The 17,066-nt window shown below is 48.2% G+C and overlaps 1 protein-coding gene across 7 annotated transcripts in view; it reads left to right on the plus strand.

The window, feature by feature from the left end:
- Positions 1 to 17,066, plus strand: part of CLEC16A (C-type lectin domain containing 16A) — a 250,398-nt gene that overhangs the window by 131,388 nt on the left and 101,944 nt on the right. For all 7 annotated transcript variants that reach the window (XM_064295577.1, XM_064295579.1, XM_064295578.1 and 4 more), the window contains exon 18: positions 2,063 to 2,183. In XM_064295577.1, the coding sequence (XP_064151647.1) occupies positions 2,063 to 2,183 (121 nt within the window). The remainder of the gene's footprint in view (positions 1 to 2,062; positions 2,184 to 17,066) is intronic.

Below are 17,066 nucleotides of genomic sequence, written 5' to 3' on the forward strand. Positions count from 1 at the left end.
AACCATAACCATACCCTCTGATTACCCTCTGCATGCCAGGTACCGTGCCAGGGGCTATGCAGGCGTCATCTGTTTTAAGCCTATGGAGTTTCCATTGTACAGGAGGAAAACTCAAGCCCGAGGTGTCAGGCAATCTGCCCACAGTCACTCAGTTACTAACTGGATTCCAAACTCTGAGTTCTTCCAATCCCACTCCTTTGCCTTGGAAAATGTAAGGCTTAGATCCCAGGGTTATATCGAGTGCTTTTCTTTTCTTTGCCAAAAACCACAATCTGTTGCCATAAAGTCAATCCTGACTCATGGCACCCCCATGTGTTGCAGAGTAGAACTGTGCTCCATAGGGTTTTCTTGTCTGCAGTCTTTATGGAAGCAGATCACTAGGACTTTCTTGCACAGTGCCACTGTGTGGGTTAACACCCCCGACCTTTAGGTTAGTTTTTAAACAAAAGCAAAAACCACTGTCATCGAGTCAATTCCAGCTCATGGTGATCCTGTAGGACGGAGTAGAACAGCCCCACAGAGTTTCGAAGGCTGTGATCTTTATAGAAGCAGGCTGCCACATCTTTTTCCTGAGGAGCGGCTGGTGGGTTTGAACGGACTAGTGCCACCATCATCATATAAAAGCTGACCTTTCTGTGGTGCTTTGTAGTTTACAGAGGGAAATACATGACCTCAGAATAGGTCCAGGCGGTAGGATTGCTCTTCCAGTCTTCCATATAAGGAGATGAAGTAATTGGTCCCAGGTCTCCTGCTGGTCCTGGGCTGAGGTGGGTTAGGGCTAGATCTGCCAGTCAGCCTCTGTGTTGCCTGAGCCATCAGGAGCAGTGCCAGCCCAGCTCTGTGCAGGCACTGATTTGTCCCCCGTCCTATTTCGGGAGGAACCTTGCTGTGTTAAGCCAGCGTCCCCTTGCAGTGGGACAGGCTGTAGGCCTCGGTGCTGTGAACGAGAAGGTGTGAAAGTGCTGGCAACCGCCCTTGTGTGGCTCGCCAGTGACAACAGTGGTTTGTCCGCTGCCCCTCCAGCGATATCACAGAACCTCCCAGCAGCCCTGCAAGGTAGGGATGACCATCCTCATTTCACAGATGAGGAAATGAAGCCCATGGAGGGCAACTGACCTGCCCAGCATCATGGGGCTGGTCATCGGATACAGACCTATCTGTCTAGCTCCACACTGTCTCCCTCAGCACTTTGTCCTCAGACAGGCCCGTCAGCTAGAAGCCAGGAAAGGACCTGGAGGTGACCGTTCATGGTGACTGCCCCCCTGCTTACTGTCTTCTCATTGGTGTGCCAGCCAGCCCCAACCAGGATTCAGGGGAGGGTGCCCTCAGATCAAGCTGCCACCCACCTCCCCACCCTGGAGGTGAAGGCTGCTTTTGCACAAACTGCTGGCGTTGGGGTCTGGGGTGCTGCTGCTTTCTGCTCTCTGGGAATGCCTCGTGGCCACCCTGGACCCTGAGCAGATACCTCTTCTGTGGCCGGGAGATGCAGGGAAGCCTGGGTTACACCTGCCAGGAGCCAGACCCTCAGCCTCTGTCATCCACGGCACACTCACTGTAAGGCCGAGGTGTGGAAGCTCCAAGAGGGGAAGGGACGTGTCCTTCTGGTCTTGCTGGCTCCAAAGCAACACACATGCACGCACGCACGCACGCACGCACACGTTGACCCCCTCCAGATTCCATGCTGGGTTAGTTTGAAAAGGCCTGGTTTCCATCCTCACTAGAAGCACTTCACGTCTGTAGTCTTGGCTGCCTTGTCTATGAAATGTGGCTGAGGCTTCCAGGACAGGGGTGTAATGAAGGTCGCAGGACACTTGGAAAGGGCTGACAGACGACAGATGACCCAAACCTGAGCCCGTGGTAGCTGAGAACAGGCTGCTGCCCTCTGATCTTTGGCCTGGCTCTGAGAACGCCAGTACCATGCTACTGGGAAAGGTGGGCTTTTTTGGTTTTGCTTCTCTCTCTTTTAAATCAAGAGTCACTGTGTGATTTCTTGCTGGGGGGGCATCTCCCTGATGCAGCTGTGCAGTTTCATTCTTCTCTGCTCTCTGACCTGTTTGTCCAGGCCATCCGGGTGTTCTTCATGCTCCGTGCCCTGTCACTGCAGCTGCGAGGTGAGCCCGAGACCCAGTTGCCACTCACGAGGGAGGAGGACCTGATCAAAACCGATGATGTCCTGGATCTGAGTGAGTGGACTGTCCCACGCTGAGGCAGGGGGCTGGGAACACCAACCCACTGACTTACGTGCCACTGTGGGGGTCAGCATATGACATACGTTTTGTTCTGTGGCCCATCTGTGACCGTCTGTGAAACTTTTGAAGAAAGGACCCCAGATTCTGGGTGCCTGAGGCACATCTGGGGCACTGCTTTCTGCAGCTGTGCTGGTGGTTTGTTCAGAAGTCTGTGGAGGGTGAGTGGGGTCTCAAGTACAGGTAGGCACAGTGCCAGTGCCAGGATCCCTGCCCTCCACATACCCATAATAGCACCAGTTTTATTGGTTTGGTGTATTGGAGATTTTCTGTATGGTTCCAATGATAAAAGGATTCTGCTGATAAAAAGAAAAGCTTATGAAGCAAATCACTGATGTTTAGATAACTATGAGGGCTTTGGAGTCCCATGTGCTCAGCTACTTATTCAACCACTCATGCCTCAGTGTTCTCATCTGTAGCATGGGATGGAATTTAAAGGAGGCAACAGATGTAAAGCCTAGTCCCTGGTGCCTGTCACCTCTTTTGTATCTGTCTAGTTTCTCTTTCCTCCGTTTGCTATGGGCTGTGTGCGCACTCATGAGCAAAATGGTTTTCTGTCTCTCAAAGGCGCATGGTATATTCAGACTCATTGGTCCTAAGAGATAGAAAATGCAACTTAGGCTGGCTTAAGGAAAAAGAAAGGGGAATTGGGTGATGCCACTGGAAACTCTGGAAGTAGTCCACCTTCAGGCGTAGCTGGATCTGGGTCCTCAAGCAGTGTCACCAGGAAGCTGCCATATTCCACCTCTCAGCTCTGCATTCCTCTGTCCCAACTTCATCCTCAGGAGGGCTCTCCCAAGTAGCAACAAGGATTCTCCCATCAGCAGCTCCAAGATTTGCTAGGCCCACTAAATAGCCCTGACAGAAAGAGAGCTTCTCTTTCCTTGTAACTTATGTAAAAGTCCAGGGTAGGACTCTCATTGGACTCGCTTGACACTGGAGAATCCCTGAAGCAGGAAGTGGTCAAAAGGAATGTGATTCACTGATTGGCTAGGCTGGGGTCACATGTCCAGTCCTGGAGCTGGGAGGTGGGGCCAGTTATTTCTGAACCACATCACCCAAGAGTGAGGAAGGAGGAGGCCCTCAGAGGAAAATCCTAGAGAAGGATTGCACGCTGGGGAGACAGAGACAACAGATAGACACTCTTTGTATAAGATGAGGACAGGGTCATTGTCGTCATCATTGTTGTTGTATTAATCAGATTTTTTGTGGTACAATTTACATACAGTAAAATTCACCAAGTTTTAATGTACAGTTCAACGAATTTTGACAAAACAGCTCAGTTGCCTAACCAACAATCGTGATAGAAAACATTGAGGATCAGCTCTCAAGCCAGTCATCCCTGCCCTGCTCTGTATTACCTGCTCTGTATTACCTTGAGCAAATGACTTAAACCTCCCCAGCCATCCTGTCCTCACCTGTGAAATGGGAGTGATTTTTCTCATATTACGAGGTTGTTTTGAGGATTGAGTGAAATATATGACCAACTGGTAAAAAAAAAAAAAAAAAAACATTGATGTCAAGTTGATTCTGACTCATGATGAATAAAGCTGCTCCATGAAGTTTTCTTGGCTGCAGTATTTACGGGAGCAGTTCTCTAGGCCTTTCTTCAGTGGAGCCACTAGGTGGTTTGAACTGTTAGCCTTTAGGTTAGCAGCAGATCACGAGCTGCCTGCGCGACCCAGGCTCCATGACCAAGCATGTAACTCCTCAGCACACTGTAGTAAATATTTTTAAAAAAAAAAAGTTGCCACTGAGTCGACTAACTCATGGTGACCCAATGTATGTCAGAGTAGAACTGTGCTCTGCAGGGTTTTCAATGGCTGTGATCTTTCTGAAGTAGATCACCAGGGCCTTTCTTTCAAGGTGCCTCTAGATAGACTCACTCCTCCAACCTTTTGGTTAGCAGCTGAACGTGTTCACCATTTGTTGCACCACCCAGGGACTCACCTGCTAATTAAATAAGGTGATGCGTATAAAGAGCATAGCACCCTGCCTGACTTGTAGAAGATCCTCAGTCAATGATTATCATGAGCGGTACCTGGTTGTCTAGCTTCCTTTTGTTGCCTTCTTCCTCTCCTTTCCCTTTCTTGGGAGAACAAGCAGCTATTTCCTCTCTGTGCTCTATGCCCGTCTGCTTTGGCCCTTTCACCCTTGAGAGATGGGATTTCTGCAAAGGTTTAAATGGCCCGAGTTGGTTGGGGAGAACCATAAAGCTGTCTTTCAGAGAAAGACAGGGAAACAGCTTGCTTTAAGGGAAGCCACTCCATCAGGACGTCAACAATGTTTGCATCCGTGAAATGGAATTGAATTTCATGCTGGGAATTCACATTCCTGCCCTCCTCCACCTAGGAATGGCCTACTGGAATAAAGGTTAAAAGTGTTTCACTTATCAATTTTAATTGATTAGATTGCTAGTTGAGATCACTTAACTGAGCCTTTTTGTGTAGTTGGCCATTAAGAAAGTAATGGCTGTCTGTCTTTACCCAGCCTGATTAAAAACTATGTCTTTTGCTAAAGAAGGCGACACCAGAAAAACACTAGGAATTATGGACTTTAGAAGTACATGGTACTAGAATAAGTTGTGCCTGTATCCATGTTGGTTAGTTTTGATTTTTTTTTTTTTTTAAGTGGTTGTTTTTAAATGCTGGAACTTCCCACCTCCCATTGGGGGAAAAAAGAAATCAACCTACTTTGCATTTCACAAAATGCCTTCAGTGTATAAAAAAAAATGTAGGAAGCATCCCAAGGGAGGGCATTCCTATTTGCTGAATGACAGCAGCTGGGCTTGCATATTTTCTCTCCCTGCTGGAGTTTGAGAAACATGTTGGCGTTGGTAAACCTTTATCTAATTTTATATGGTTGGACAGACTTAAAGGAATGCCACCGGCAGGCAGCAGGAAGGAGGTGACATAAGTGTATTTACTGAACTTGTCACACACTGATAAGAAACTACCACATAAGGAGTACTTCCCAGAGGCCATCTCACCAGGGTGATGAAAGCAGCAAATGGTGACTATCTCGGGCCAGGTATGACAGATGCACCTTGGCAGGAAAGCTTCTGACAAGGAGCATGGAAGATGCAGTCACCACTCAGGAAAGAAGCAACTGGACTGTGTATGAAAGCAGAGACCTGCTTTGTTTTTCACTGGAGAGGAGAGTATCATGGGGTGGAGGTCACGGACAGGCAGCTGTGCAGGTGGAGGGCAGGAGGCAGGGAGGATTAAATAAAATAGATTAGATTTCTAGAGAGCAGTGTAATGAATCTCCATATACCCAGCCCTCAGCTTCAACATTTATTACCATTTGGCTAAGTTTTATTTCATCTACCCCACTGTCTCTCTTTTTAAAATATTACCACTACCACCCCCTCTAGCCCAGAGTATTTTAAAGCAAATGGAAAACATATTGTTTCACCTATAAACACTTACCTCTAACAGATAAGGACTCTGGGTCACTCTTCCTAATTGAGTTGGTTGCCACCGTTTGAAAATTGTGAGCTTCCCCAGCCCGGCTCTGGGCTGAAGTCAGGACAGGACAGTCCCTGTGGATGGGGCCTGTGCTCTTCTGTGTGCTGCCAGCCTGAACCATTGACATTTGACCAGGTAACCAGAGTGGTGACCTTGCTCAGGGTCTTCATGTTTGTGACACTCAGTGACCTCACCTTTAACACGGCTCTAAAATAGCCTCTAAGGACGCTGGGTGGTCACCAAGCTCATACGGCACTGTAGCGCATAGCAGGTGCTCAGTGAGTGAGAGCTGGCTTCGTCTCTGCCCTCACTGCCAAGTTAGTGACATATGGCTCACTGCTGGGCTCCAAGGGGCTGGTATTTTCTGCTGGAACAACATTCTGAGAACGTGTCCTAAAATACTTAAACCAGTTTGTCATTCGTATGGCGTCGTTTTGGGAGTAAGAAAAACAACTCTGACTGCTTTGGCCCAGATGAAGGGTGCTGTACCCCTCCCAGGCAGTGGCACCCCCTTCACCCCAATGAAGGGTGAAGTCTGATTTCTCTCCCAGGCTTGGACATACTTTCCAGGGGCCTGGGAAATGTCTTTCATGGTAGAGAGCAGCCATTTTCAGACCTTGGGAACGCACACTCATAGGGTCGCTATGAGTCAGAATTGACTCAACGACACTGGGTTTGGTTTTTGGTTTGGGGAACGCACAGCCCAGTAAGACATCAAAACCAAAAACCTCTGGGAATAGGATTGCTAACTTTTCATTTTACCAAGTAGTCATGTTTTTTCAAAAAGTGTTTACTATCTGTTGTTGTTGTTGTTAAGTGCTGTCGAGTCAGCTCCGACTCATGGCAACCCTGTGCACAACAGAACGAAACACTGCCCAGTCCTGCGCCATCCTCACTATTGTTTCTATGCTTGAACTCATTGTTGCAGCCATTGTGTCAGTACATCTTGTTAAGGGTTGTTCTCTTTTTCACTGACCCTCCACTTTACCAGGCACGATGTCCTTCTCCAGGGACTGATCCCTCCTGATAACATGTCCAGAGTATGTGGATATAGTCTTGCCATCCTTGCTTCTAAGAAGCATTCTGGTTGTAGTTCTTCCAAGGCAGATTTGTTTGCCCTTTTGGCAGTCCATGGTATGTTCAATATTCTTCTCCAGCATCCCAATTCAAAGGCATCAATTCTTTTTCGATCTTCTTATTCATTGCCCAGGTTTCGTGTGCATATGAGGCGACTGAAAACACCATGGCTCGAGTCAGGCGCACCTTAGTCCTTAAGGTGACATCCTTGCTTTTCAATACTTTAAAGAGATCTTCTGCAGCTGATTTGCCCAATACAATGCTTCTTTTGATTTCTTGACTACTGCTTCCATGGGTGTTGATTGTGAATCCAAACAAAATGAAATCCTTGACAGCCTCAGTCACCTCTCCGTTTATCATGATGTCGCCTGTTGGCCCAGTTGTGAGGATTTTTGTTTTCTTTTTGTTGAGGTGTAATCCATACTGAAAGCTGTGGTCTTTGATGTTCACCAGTAAATGCTTCAAGTCCTCTTCACTTTCACCAAGCAAGTTGTGTCATCTGCATAATCCAGGCTGTTAATGAGTCTTCCTCCAATCCTGTTGCCCCATTGTTCTTCATATAGTCCAGCTTCTCGAATTATGTGCTCTGCAATTAATTCAGCTAGTTAGTAGTTAATTTACTAACTAGCATTTCATAAAAGAAAGGACATTGTTGATAACCAGATAAGTAGGAAGGGCATCATTTCAGAATGAGGGACAGTCTTTCCAAAGAAAAAGCAGTGGCAACTGTATGCCTGCATACTGTGTTTTAATGAAGTATGTTTAAAAAAAAACTGAAGTGCCAACCAGTTAGTTGCAAGAGGGAAACCGGTGTCTGTCTTTAGAGCTCATGGTCTCATGGGCAAACACTGACTATAGCATTGCACATATCAGTGTCAGGTGGCCCCATGCTAACAAGCCCAAGAGCAGATAACAGGAGAGTGGACCTATCAGGAGGCCAGGGAAGGCTTCTGTGGGAGCAAAGACTGATCTGAGGGCTGCATGGGAATGTGGGTGCCAGGAAGGGGCACAGCCAAAGCAAAGGCCCTGTGGCAGATGGGGAGTTCAGGAAGATGTGAGATGGCACTGTGGGTGGAGGGCAGGGCAGGGCAAGTGGTGAAAGGGGTGGTGAGGTGAAGCTGAGGAGGATGGCCTGGGCCAACCTTTTGGGCCTTGTAGGTAGAGCAAGGATTTGAGGTTTTATCCTAAAAAACAGTAGAAGAGTTACTAACTGGGTAATGTGACCAGATTTTTGGATCAAAAGGCCCTCTCTGGCCTCGGTGTGAAGAACAGCTTTATGGGGATAGTATTAAAGCAGCCATGTTCCCACCTCAGGGGCTTTGTTTTGGCTCTGCCCCCCGCCCCCCCCCCCCCCGCCCCGCAAACCGTTTGTTCCCTACGTGTCCTCATGGCTTGCTTCCTTCAGGTCTTTGCACATTCATCACTTATCCACTGAGATCACTCCTGGCCTCCCTGTTAAACATGGCAATCACTCTTTCCCTGCCACGCCCCCCGTATTTTGTGCCTCTCAAAAAAAAAAAAAAAAAAAAAATTTTTTTTTTTGCCTCTATTCATCACAGTACTTGCGATAAATTTTACCGTCATTTATTGCCTGTCTACACACACACACAGGCGCTCAAATGGAGGCTACACAAGGGCACGTAGCCTGGAACAGCAGGAACTCAAGTTGAGGTTTATGAAAGTCTTAGTCTCATAGACCGCCACCATCAGTCACCTGGGATACTGGTTAAAAATGTAGTTCCCTGTACCCACCCTGAACATCCTAAGCTGCGCTCGCTGTTTCCACACACCTAAGGTGGAGAACCATGGGGTCCTGCGGCCCACAAAGGACTCAGATTTCTGAAAAGAAATGACAGACAGAATCCCAGAGTATAAAACAGAGAAGCAGAGTTTGTTTGTTGACTGGGTCAGGGTGGCACGCTGGAGTCCTGTCTCTTTCTGCAGCCACCTTGCCTCCAGGCAGCACCTGTATAGAACAGTGAGGCCCTGTGGGGCCCAGCCTGGGAAACAGCACGTGGGTCTTTGGGACCCTGTTGTGTAACGTCCCTGCCTGGCCCTGCATTCCAGGTAAGGGGCTTGACAGAGTCCATGCTTTCTGAACAAAGACACCTCAGCCCAGAGGGAGGAGCCATCAGGAGTTGTCCCACCCACTGTGGCCCCTGCCTTGTGAGTACCTAACAGATGGGCAACAACCATACTACAGAGTCTCCCTCCGCGCTTGAGTTCTGGGCCAAGTTCCCATCTTTATTACCCATTCCTTTGTTGTGGTGCTCCACGGGGGGTTCCCAGTTCCTAACATTCGGCACTCATCCCACTCTCTTTAGGCAAAGTGGAGGTCCCTGAGCCCAGAGATCCATTTCCAGCAAAAGTATCATGAAGTTCCTGAAGCAAGTTACTTGGTTTGATTATAGGTCCGCAAGAATGTAAGCTCACTGATCTGTTTCTCTTCAATGGCCAGTGATAGCTTTGTGGTCCTGTCTGTCAGTTCTGGAAAATTCTCAGTCATATGCTTCATCCTGATGAAAAACGAGAAAACAACATAAATAATAAATTCTGTGAAAGACAAATCCAGAATGTAGAACGTTCTGCAAGGCAGGTGACCTGGACTTTTGAAAAATGTGAATATTATGAAAGACCAAAAGAGAAAAAAAGATAGAGGAGCTGCTTTAGATTATTGTAATGAAAGAAACATGACAGCTGTGAACCTGGATTAGACCTCAGATTGAGGGGAAAAAATAGCTTTAAAGGGCATGTTTTGGGACAATTGGGAAAATTTGTATATGGATTATAATTGGATAATATTGTTGAGGTCAATATTATATTTCTTGGGTGTGATAATGGCGTTGTGGATCTGTGGGAGGATTTACTTGTCCTTAGGAAGTGCAGGCTGACGTGTTCAGGGGTAAAGGGCCATGATGCCTGTAACTTTGGAATAATTTAGAAAATAAAAAATGTGTGTATGAGTGTGTGTGTGTGTGTGTGTGTACGAGAAAGAAAGCAAATGTGGGTAAATATTAATAACCTATGATGAATCTGTGGAAGCCCCGGTGGTATAGTGGTTAAGTGCTACAGCTGCTAACCAAGAGGTTGGCAGTTCAAATCTACCAGGCGCTTCTTGGAAACTCTATGGGGGCATTCCACTCTGTCCTATAGGGTCAATATGAGTTGGAACCAACTGGACAGCAGTGGGTTTGGTTTTGGTTTATGATGAATCTAGGTAAAGGGTATATGTTTGCCTATTATACTATTTTTAAAACTTTTCCGGAAGTTTGACATTTTTCAAAGCAAAAGCTTAAGGAAGGGGAAGGAGACAATAGATTGAGTCCTTGAAAATCCAAAAGTTAATTAATTGGGGGTGGGGGGTGTAACGTTTAGGACCCAAAGCCCTGGATTCAGAAAAGTCTGAGTTGGAATCCTGGTTGTGTGACCTTGGGTAAATGTGTTAGCCTCTCTGAACCTTTCTTTCTTGTCTGTAAAGCGGGGGCAGCAGTGGCTGCTCCAAGATGATTCTGTAGATTGAAAGAGAATTTATCAAAAGTGCATAGCATCATACTCGGTGTGTGGAGGCTTTCATAATAAAAAGTCATTAGCATTTATCGTCTTGGCTGCACGTTGGTCGTAGAAGTATCTGTCTTCCCATTAGAAGGTTCTCTGCAGGTGTTTTGATGAAGTTCAGCCTCACGACTATGCCTGTTCACACGACACACTGAGAATTGGCTGAGGTCACACAGGCTTGCTAATTAAATAAGTTTCTTGGAAACATGACTTTCAGGAAAGTGGGTGCCAGCTGATTGGAGAAGCACTGAAACCTGCAGGGGAGGTTGATTCAGGTCCAGATGGCTCCTTGGGGGCAGTTTATTCAGATGTTGACCGTGCAGACCCAGGGAAGTATGTTACGCTCTGCCACTGAAGTGGACTAGTGCTGTTAATGTGAAATCCAAGAGGCAAGTACGTACATGGCACTTGAAACATAGGAGGGCATGGCAAGTGTGATTTTGTGGCTCTTCAGCCTGCAGACAACTCCTCCTCCCCATGTTCTGTCTTTAAAGGGAGTAGAGTCCGCACTGGGTCTCTTTCCATGGAGATGTGTGGTAAGTGTATGGTGGCCATTCCCCCGTGCCTGTCACCCACGCTGCCTATTTGGACTGATTCCTGAAGCCCCTTCTTTCCGCCACCATCAGAGGTCACCAGCTGTCTCACCTCTGCAGCCTGCCCTCCCCAGTCAAGGCTCTTCACACCTCTGGCCTGCTAGGTATCTTCCATGTGGTATCCCAGCCCACAGCCTTCCCCACACCAGCCTGTGCCACCTGCTGCTCCATGTCTAAAAGACACATCTAATCTGTCCTCATAGTCCCTGGGCAGCTCATACAGTTAAGCACTCAACTACTAGCCTAAAGTTGGTGGGGTTTGGACCCATCCAGAGACCTTGGAAGAAAGGCCTGGCAATCTGCTTCTGAAAGGTCACAGCCTGGAAAACTCTACAGAGCACTTCTACTCTGTACACATGGGGTGGCCATGAGTCGTAATCGAATCTGCAGCAACCAGCAACAACAACAACACGTTGTCATGTCCTTGCTTACAACACTCTCCGAGCTCCTCCGCGCATCTCTTTTGCCTGATGTCTTGCTGCGCCTGAGCCCACCAGCGCCCAACCTGTGCTTCTCTTCTCGGGGCCTCTGCCCAGGCTGTCCCTCTGCCTGACATGCCCTCCCAAGCCCCCTCACTACTGATCAGGTGACAGCCTCCACTCTCCTCATGCACCTTACAAACCTGCCTAGCTCACTTCATCTTCATATCCCTCGTGCTTGGTGCAGTGCCTGCCTGGCACACAGTAGGCGCTCAACAAGGGCTTGTCAGCTGAACCCTGAGGCTTTAGCAGTAGCTTTAAGGCACTTTCATTAAGATGAAAGTGGCATTTCCAAATGCTGTCTGGAGTAATTTCAGGCAGTGGGAATGTGAGTTAAGAGAATGTCTTTTCTTCATCATCACCATATATTTGATAGTCAGGATCCTGATAAAGACTTTTTTCTACTGAAATACACCAAGAATCGTAAACTCACCTTGGTGTTTTTTAAAAATCTAGATTATCTTAATTTCAACAGTGAGCTACCCCGAATCATTGCACCTCTTTAAAGGTGAAAATGCTGCTGTTGCCTTTTTTCTGTTTTTGGTCCCCTTTGAAACTAGGACCCTGAGCTAGACCAATCAGGAAAGAGCATGTTTGAATTAAACTGCAGATTCTCTGAGGGAACAGAAAACATGGAATTCACAGCATTTCCTCTCTCTCTATGAATTAGACTTCTCCTCCCCGCGCTTGATGAATGACATTGCTGGCCCCTTTCCAGAAATGAAGTAGAAATACGGAGAAATGAAATTTGGGTCTCATAAACTGACTGGAAATGTGATTATAATACAGCTGTCAGTTTTGTTCAAGCGGACGATTTTTAAAGAAATCCAATTGCGGTGGTATTTGGTTCTTTCAAAGTAGGGTGGTGTAGCTGTTTCCTGGGTATTGATTATTGGATTGGTACCTGTCTGCTGGACCTTTGTTTTTTCCTCAGCATTCATTGATGTGGTTTAATGTATATTCCTGTAATCTTTCCCTGTTTTATAAACTTACAGTCATAATTGAGCTACATTAGAGAGGCACGATCTGCTGAAATCACAAGGTCGCCTAATGGCGGTGCCCTCGTTTGGTGGTTTATGGGCTGAAGTACTCCTAGAGCAGTTCTTCTGAAAAGACAAAAAGTACTTCTCTTCCTCTGCAGAGCAGGATTTCTAGATTCCGTCCTGTGCATTGGGAAATGAGGCATTTGAGCAGTAGCGCTTTTTGCTTCTTTGCATATTAAATTTAGTATTTCTGCTGAACATGGTCTACAATTCAAATGTTTTTTTCCAAACCCCAGTCCTTCCCATGCATTTGAAAGTGGATCTGGGGTTTTAACTTAGATTGGAGGGGACCTGGTGGCTTAGATGTGTTCAAGAAGCTACATCTTCTGAGGCCTGTCCCAGCCCCCGGGTGGTGGACGAGTTCTGGATGTGGCTGTATCTCAGGGCAGTTGGAGTGCAGACACTGGGCCCAGTCGAGTCCCGGCCCCAGCACTCTAGCTCTGGGAGCTTGGTTTGTTTCTTAACTTTGCTAACTGCAGATCTCCTAGTCTGTAAAACAGAGATTCACAGTGCTGTTTGGAGGATCCTGTAGGGCTGAGCACAGTGCCTGGCAGGACCCTAGTCAGCATTGGCATGATTCTAGTCAGCATTGGCTGACAAAGAAGCATCTAAAACTGGGCATGCTAAAAACTGAGCTTTGGGGTTTTTATCCACACCCTGCTCCTCGCACCGTCTTCCCCAGCTCATAGATGGTCATTTTGTCCTTCCCACTCCTCTCAGTCTTCCCCAGCTCATAGATGGCCATTCTATTCTTCCCACTCCTCCCACTATCTTCCCCAGCTCATAGATGGCCATTTCATCCTTCCCATTCCTCCCACTATCTTCCCCAGTTCATAGATAGCCATTCCATCCTTCCCACTCCTCCCACAGTCATCCCCAGCTCAGAGATGGCCATTCCATCCTTCCTACTTCTCCCACCATCTTCCCCAGCTAAGAGATAGCCATTCCATCCTTCCTACTTCTCCCACAATCTTCCCCAGCTCGTAGATGGCCATTCCCTCCTTCCTGCTGCTCAGCCCACGAACATTGCTATGTCTTTGTCTCCTCTCTTTCTCTCATACATACAACCAAGGTATCAGCAAATCCTACCCACTCAAGCTTCAGAGTAGATCCAGAACCTTGTCTCCTCTTACCACCTTAAGTGCCTCCATTCTAGCCTGGACCCAGACTCCAAAAGCAGCTCTCTGGCTGGGGTGCCAGCTTCTTCTACTCTCCTTTCTGTACCCACAGCTAGTGGCATCCTTTTGAAGTATACACCAGAACCCTCCAGTGGCCCTACTTGATGTGTGTTCCACATCCACACGCACAGCACACACCACCCTTCTCTCCCTCACTCTGCTACTCCAGTCATACATAAGGAGCATGGGAGACTGCCTCTAGAGCAGCTCCCTTCAGAATGGCTCCCCAGTCCCCCATTGCCTTGCCTTACTCTAAAACCAGCCTCTTCTGCCACATCTGGCTGATGGGGGAGGCATTGAAAGCACCTCAGGAAACTGAAGTTCATGGGGGGAGTGGGTTGAGGGTTAATGTCGACTTTCAAGATGTCCCAGGCCCCGGCCCACTCGGTGAGGCCGTCTGGGGCTCTGCCCACACAGGGCTGTTGGTAGCAGGGCTCCACCAGTTTCCCACCCACCACATGCCCACCTCCACCTCCTGGCCTCACCCCAGATCAGACACGAGTGAGGTGGCATGGGATTCCAGGGATGGCTCAGGCTTCCGCGGGAGGAGGCTTGGCTTCTGGCCCTGATAGCTGATCAACCACGGATCACCCAAAACAAATCTCTGGGGAGACTGAACCAGTGACAGACAGCGTGACCTTTACAGAAGGTCTCAGTCAGGAGAACGCCTCTCTCCCCAGGAAGTGGGCGGGCACTTTCCCCACCACCTTTCCTCTTGACTCCACTCCGCCTCCACCAGGCCTTTCCACCCACCCTGTGCCCACCGGGAAGAATGGGGATGGGGAAAACCGACCAGCAGCTCCTTCCTACCCTTTTGTAGGGGGAAAAATATTCCATGTAGAGATTAGGATGAATTCCTAGGAAGCATTGCCACCCAGAATCCCAGATAAGGGTCAAAATCAAAGCATAGGAAGCACCTGGATTAGTGTGGCGTGACCGTCAGGGTCTCTTTATTCAAAAACCGAAAGCAAGTATCTTGATTTAGAACTTGAGGACTCCCAGATGAAAGTGGTCCAAGTGCAGTGTCCCAGTGCCAACCTAATGCACAGCACAGTAGGCGGCCTGGACCAATTTAGAACTGGAGGGGGACTCCTGGATGAGGGTGGCAATGCGTACAGTGTCCCGGTGCCTGTGTAAAGCATAGCACGGTAGGCAGCCTAGACCAATTTAGAACTGGAGGACTCCCAGATGAGGGTGGTCTGGGCACAGCGTCCTGGTGCCCGCCTAATGCACAGCGCAGTAGGCGGCCTGGACCGATTTAGAGCTGGAAGGGGACTCCTGGATGAGGGTGGTCCACGTGCTGTGTCCTGGTGCCCACGTAATGCACCTTGAAGTAGGAGGCCCGGAATGATTTTCCAGATGAACGTTAAGGGCAGTTTGCTCTGCTGAGCCGTTAAGGAATGTATAGGATACTGAACTTCGAACATTCAAAAGCTTAAATTGTCATTTCCACTTTGACCTGCTGGAAAATAGAAGCGAAATCAGTTTGCCGCTCTGCCCTCGCATGTGACTGCACATCGGAGGAACGGCTCTCGATATTCTAATTTGCCCCTAACTCTAGGCCAGGGCAGGGCCATGGCAGTGAGCCAGTGGTAGGAGAGCTGGTTGTTTCTGGCCGAGGGCTCTCTGTGTAAGAAAAGGACCACAGCAGAGGTCCTCAAGCCAACTTGTACCTTAAACTCACCGTAAGAGCTTCAGAAACTGCCCAGGGCCTGTCCCACGAGATTCTGATTCTGTAGTTCCAGAGTAGGGCCTGGAATCTGCATTTTTAAATGCTCCTTCAGAGTACTCCACTGCGCAGCCAGTGTTGAGAACCACTGGGCTTGGCAGAATGAGGGCTATTCTGGAACCAACACTTAGTCTCTGCTTTGCCACTCTCCGGGAATCCTAGTTCCCTCCTGCAGCTCTCCTGCCCACCTCCTAATCAACCAGATGCCAGGGAGGCTGGCTTTGGTGGCACGATGTGGCAGTCACATCTCTGCAGGTTCTGAAGATGCTTTCTGAAGTAGAAACCTTATGCCATCAAAGCCACCCTCAGAAGGTGACACTTTGGAGAGTGACAATTCTTAAAAGACCCGACACAGCCGGACTTCCCCCCAGGGCTGAAATAGACCTAGGACCTTGAGCACCAGTGATGACAGTGGTTGGACTAAAGTTAGGCCCACCTGTGTGGGAACTGGGTCTCTTTAGCCAGGAAAATCTGGGCACTGCAAGGGTACTCAGGGGAGAGGCAGGAGCAGCCAGGCCCATAGAGCAAAGCACAGATCCCCGTCTGCCCTGCAGGCTCACTGTTAACATGTCTCTCCCCTCTCTCCTTTTCCCTTCTCCTGAATGCACGGAGTTGACGTTGTGTAAGTTAACCGTTCGTAGGATGTGCCTCTACCTGAAAAAAACAAAATCCAAACCAGTTGCCGTTGAGTCAACTCTGATTCATGGCAACCCTGTGTGTATCACAGTAGAACTGTGTTCCACAGAGTTTTTAATGGTTGTTTTTTCAGAAGTAAATCGCCAGGCCTTTCTTCAGAGGTACCTCTGGGTGGAATCCAACTTTTCAGTTAGCAGCTGAGAGCAGTAACCATTTGCACCACCCGGAGGACTCCTTGCCTCTTCCTTAGTTGAAGACAACTCACTGAGACTCTGAAGCCTTGGGCACCGTGTTGGAGATAGGAAGGCCCTGGGTGATAGATACGCCCCCTGACACGGGTCCCTCCAGCTGCATGTGTGTGCTCAATCACTGAACTGTCCTGTGTATAATCGACACAGGCAGGGCTGGAGAGACCCACACAGAGTCATACTCTCTACCGCACTAAAACCCCAGTTGTCAGTCCTTAACTCTCGTGGCCATCCTGAGTCAGCCAGCGCCAGTCCAAAAACGGCTTGTTCTGTTTCAGGCAGAGTTGTAAAAATGCTTTGAGAGTAGACAGAGTCGCTCCAGGCTGGAGTCAGAGAGCCAGACCCAGAGGCAGAGAAGTCAGCAGGGCTGAGCAGGTGTTCTCAGTCCTCATGACTCTGTGAAGTCATTTATTTACAATTAAAAGCTAAAAGTTCCCATCACATCTTCCCCTCCAGCCCTGGGTCTGGTCAGGGCACCATTTTTTATACCAGGTTCAAGGTGAGCTAGACCTTTCTTTCCTCTCCCTGCCCAGCCCTTGTGTAGAAAAGCCCCTTGCAACTTCCTGATTTTTCAACCTGGTATATCCACATTATCTTTTTCATTCATCTGTTGTTATCACCCACCCAGGCCTTCGAGTTTTATACTGTGCTTTGCATTTCTCTAAATGCAATCGGGGTTTTCCAGAGCTGTGCAAAGCCAGGAAATATGCATGTCATTTAAATGACTCTGGTTAACCTTTAGCCTTTTACTGGTTGCTCATAAAGCTCGCCTCTCTCACAGTGATAGTTTGCATTCTCCAGAGCAACAAAAT

Source organism: Loxodonta africana, chromosome 12 (assembly GCF_030014295.1).
Source record: "Loxodonta africana isolate mLoxAfr1 chromosome 12, mLoxAfr1.hap2, whole genome shotgun sequence".
Classification (NCBI taxonomy): domain Eukaryota; kingdom Metazoa; phylum Chordata; class Mammalia; order Proboscidea; family Elephantidae; genus Loxodonta; species Loxodonta africana.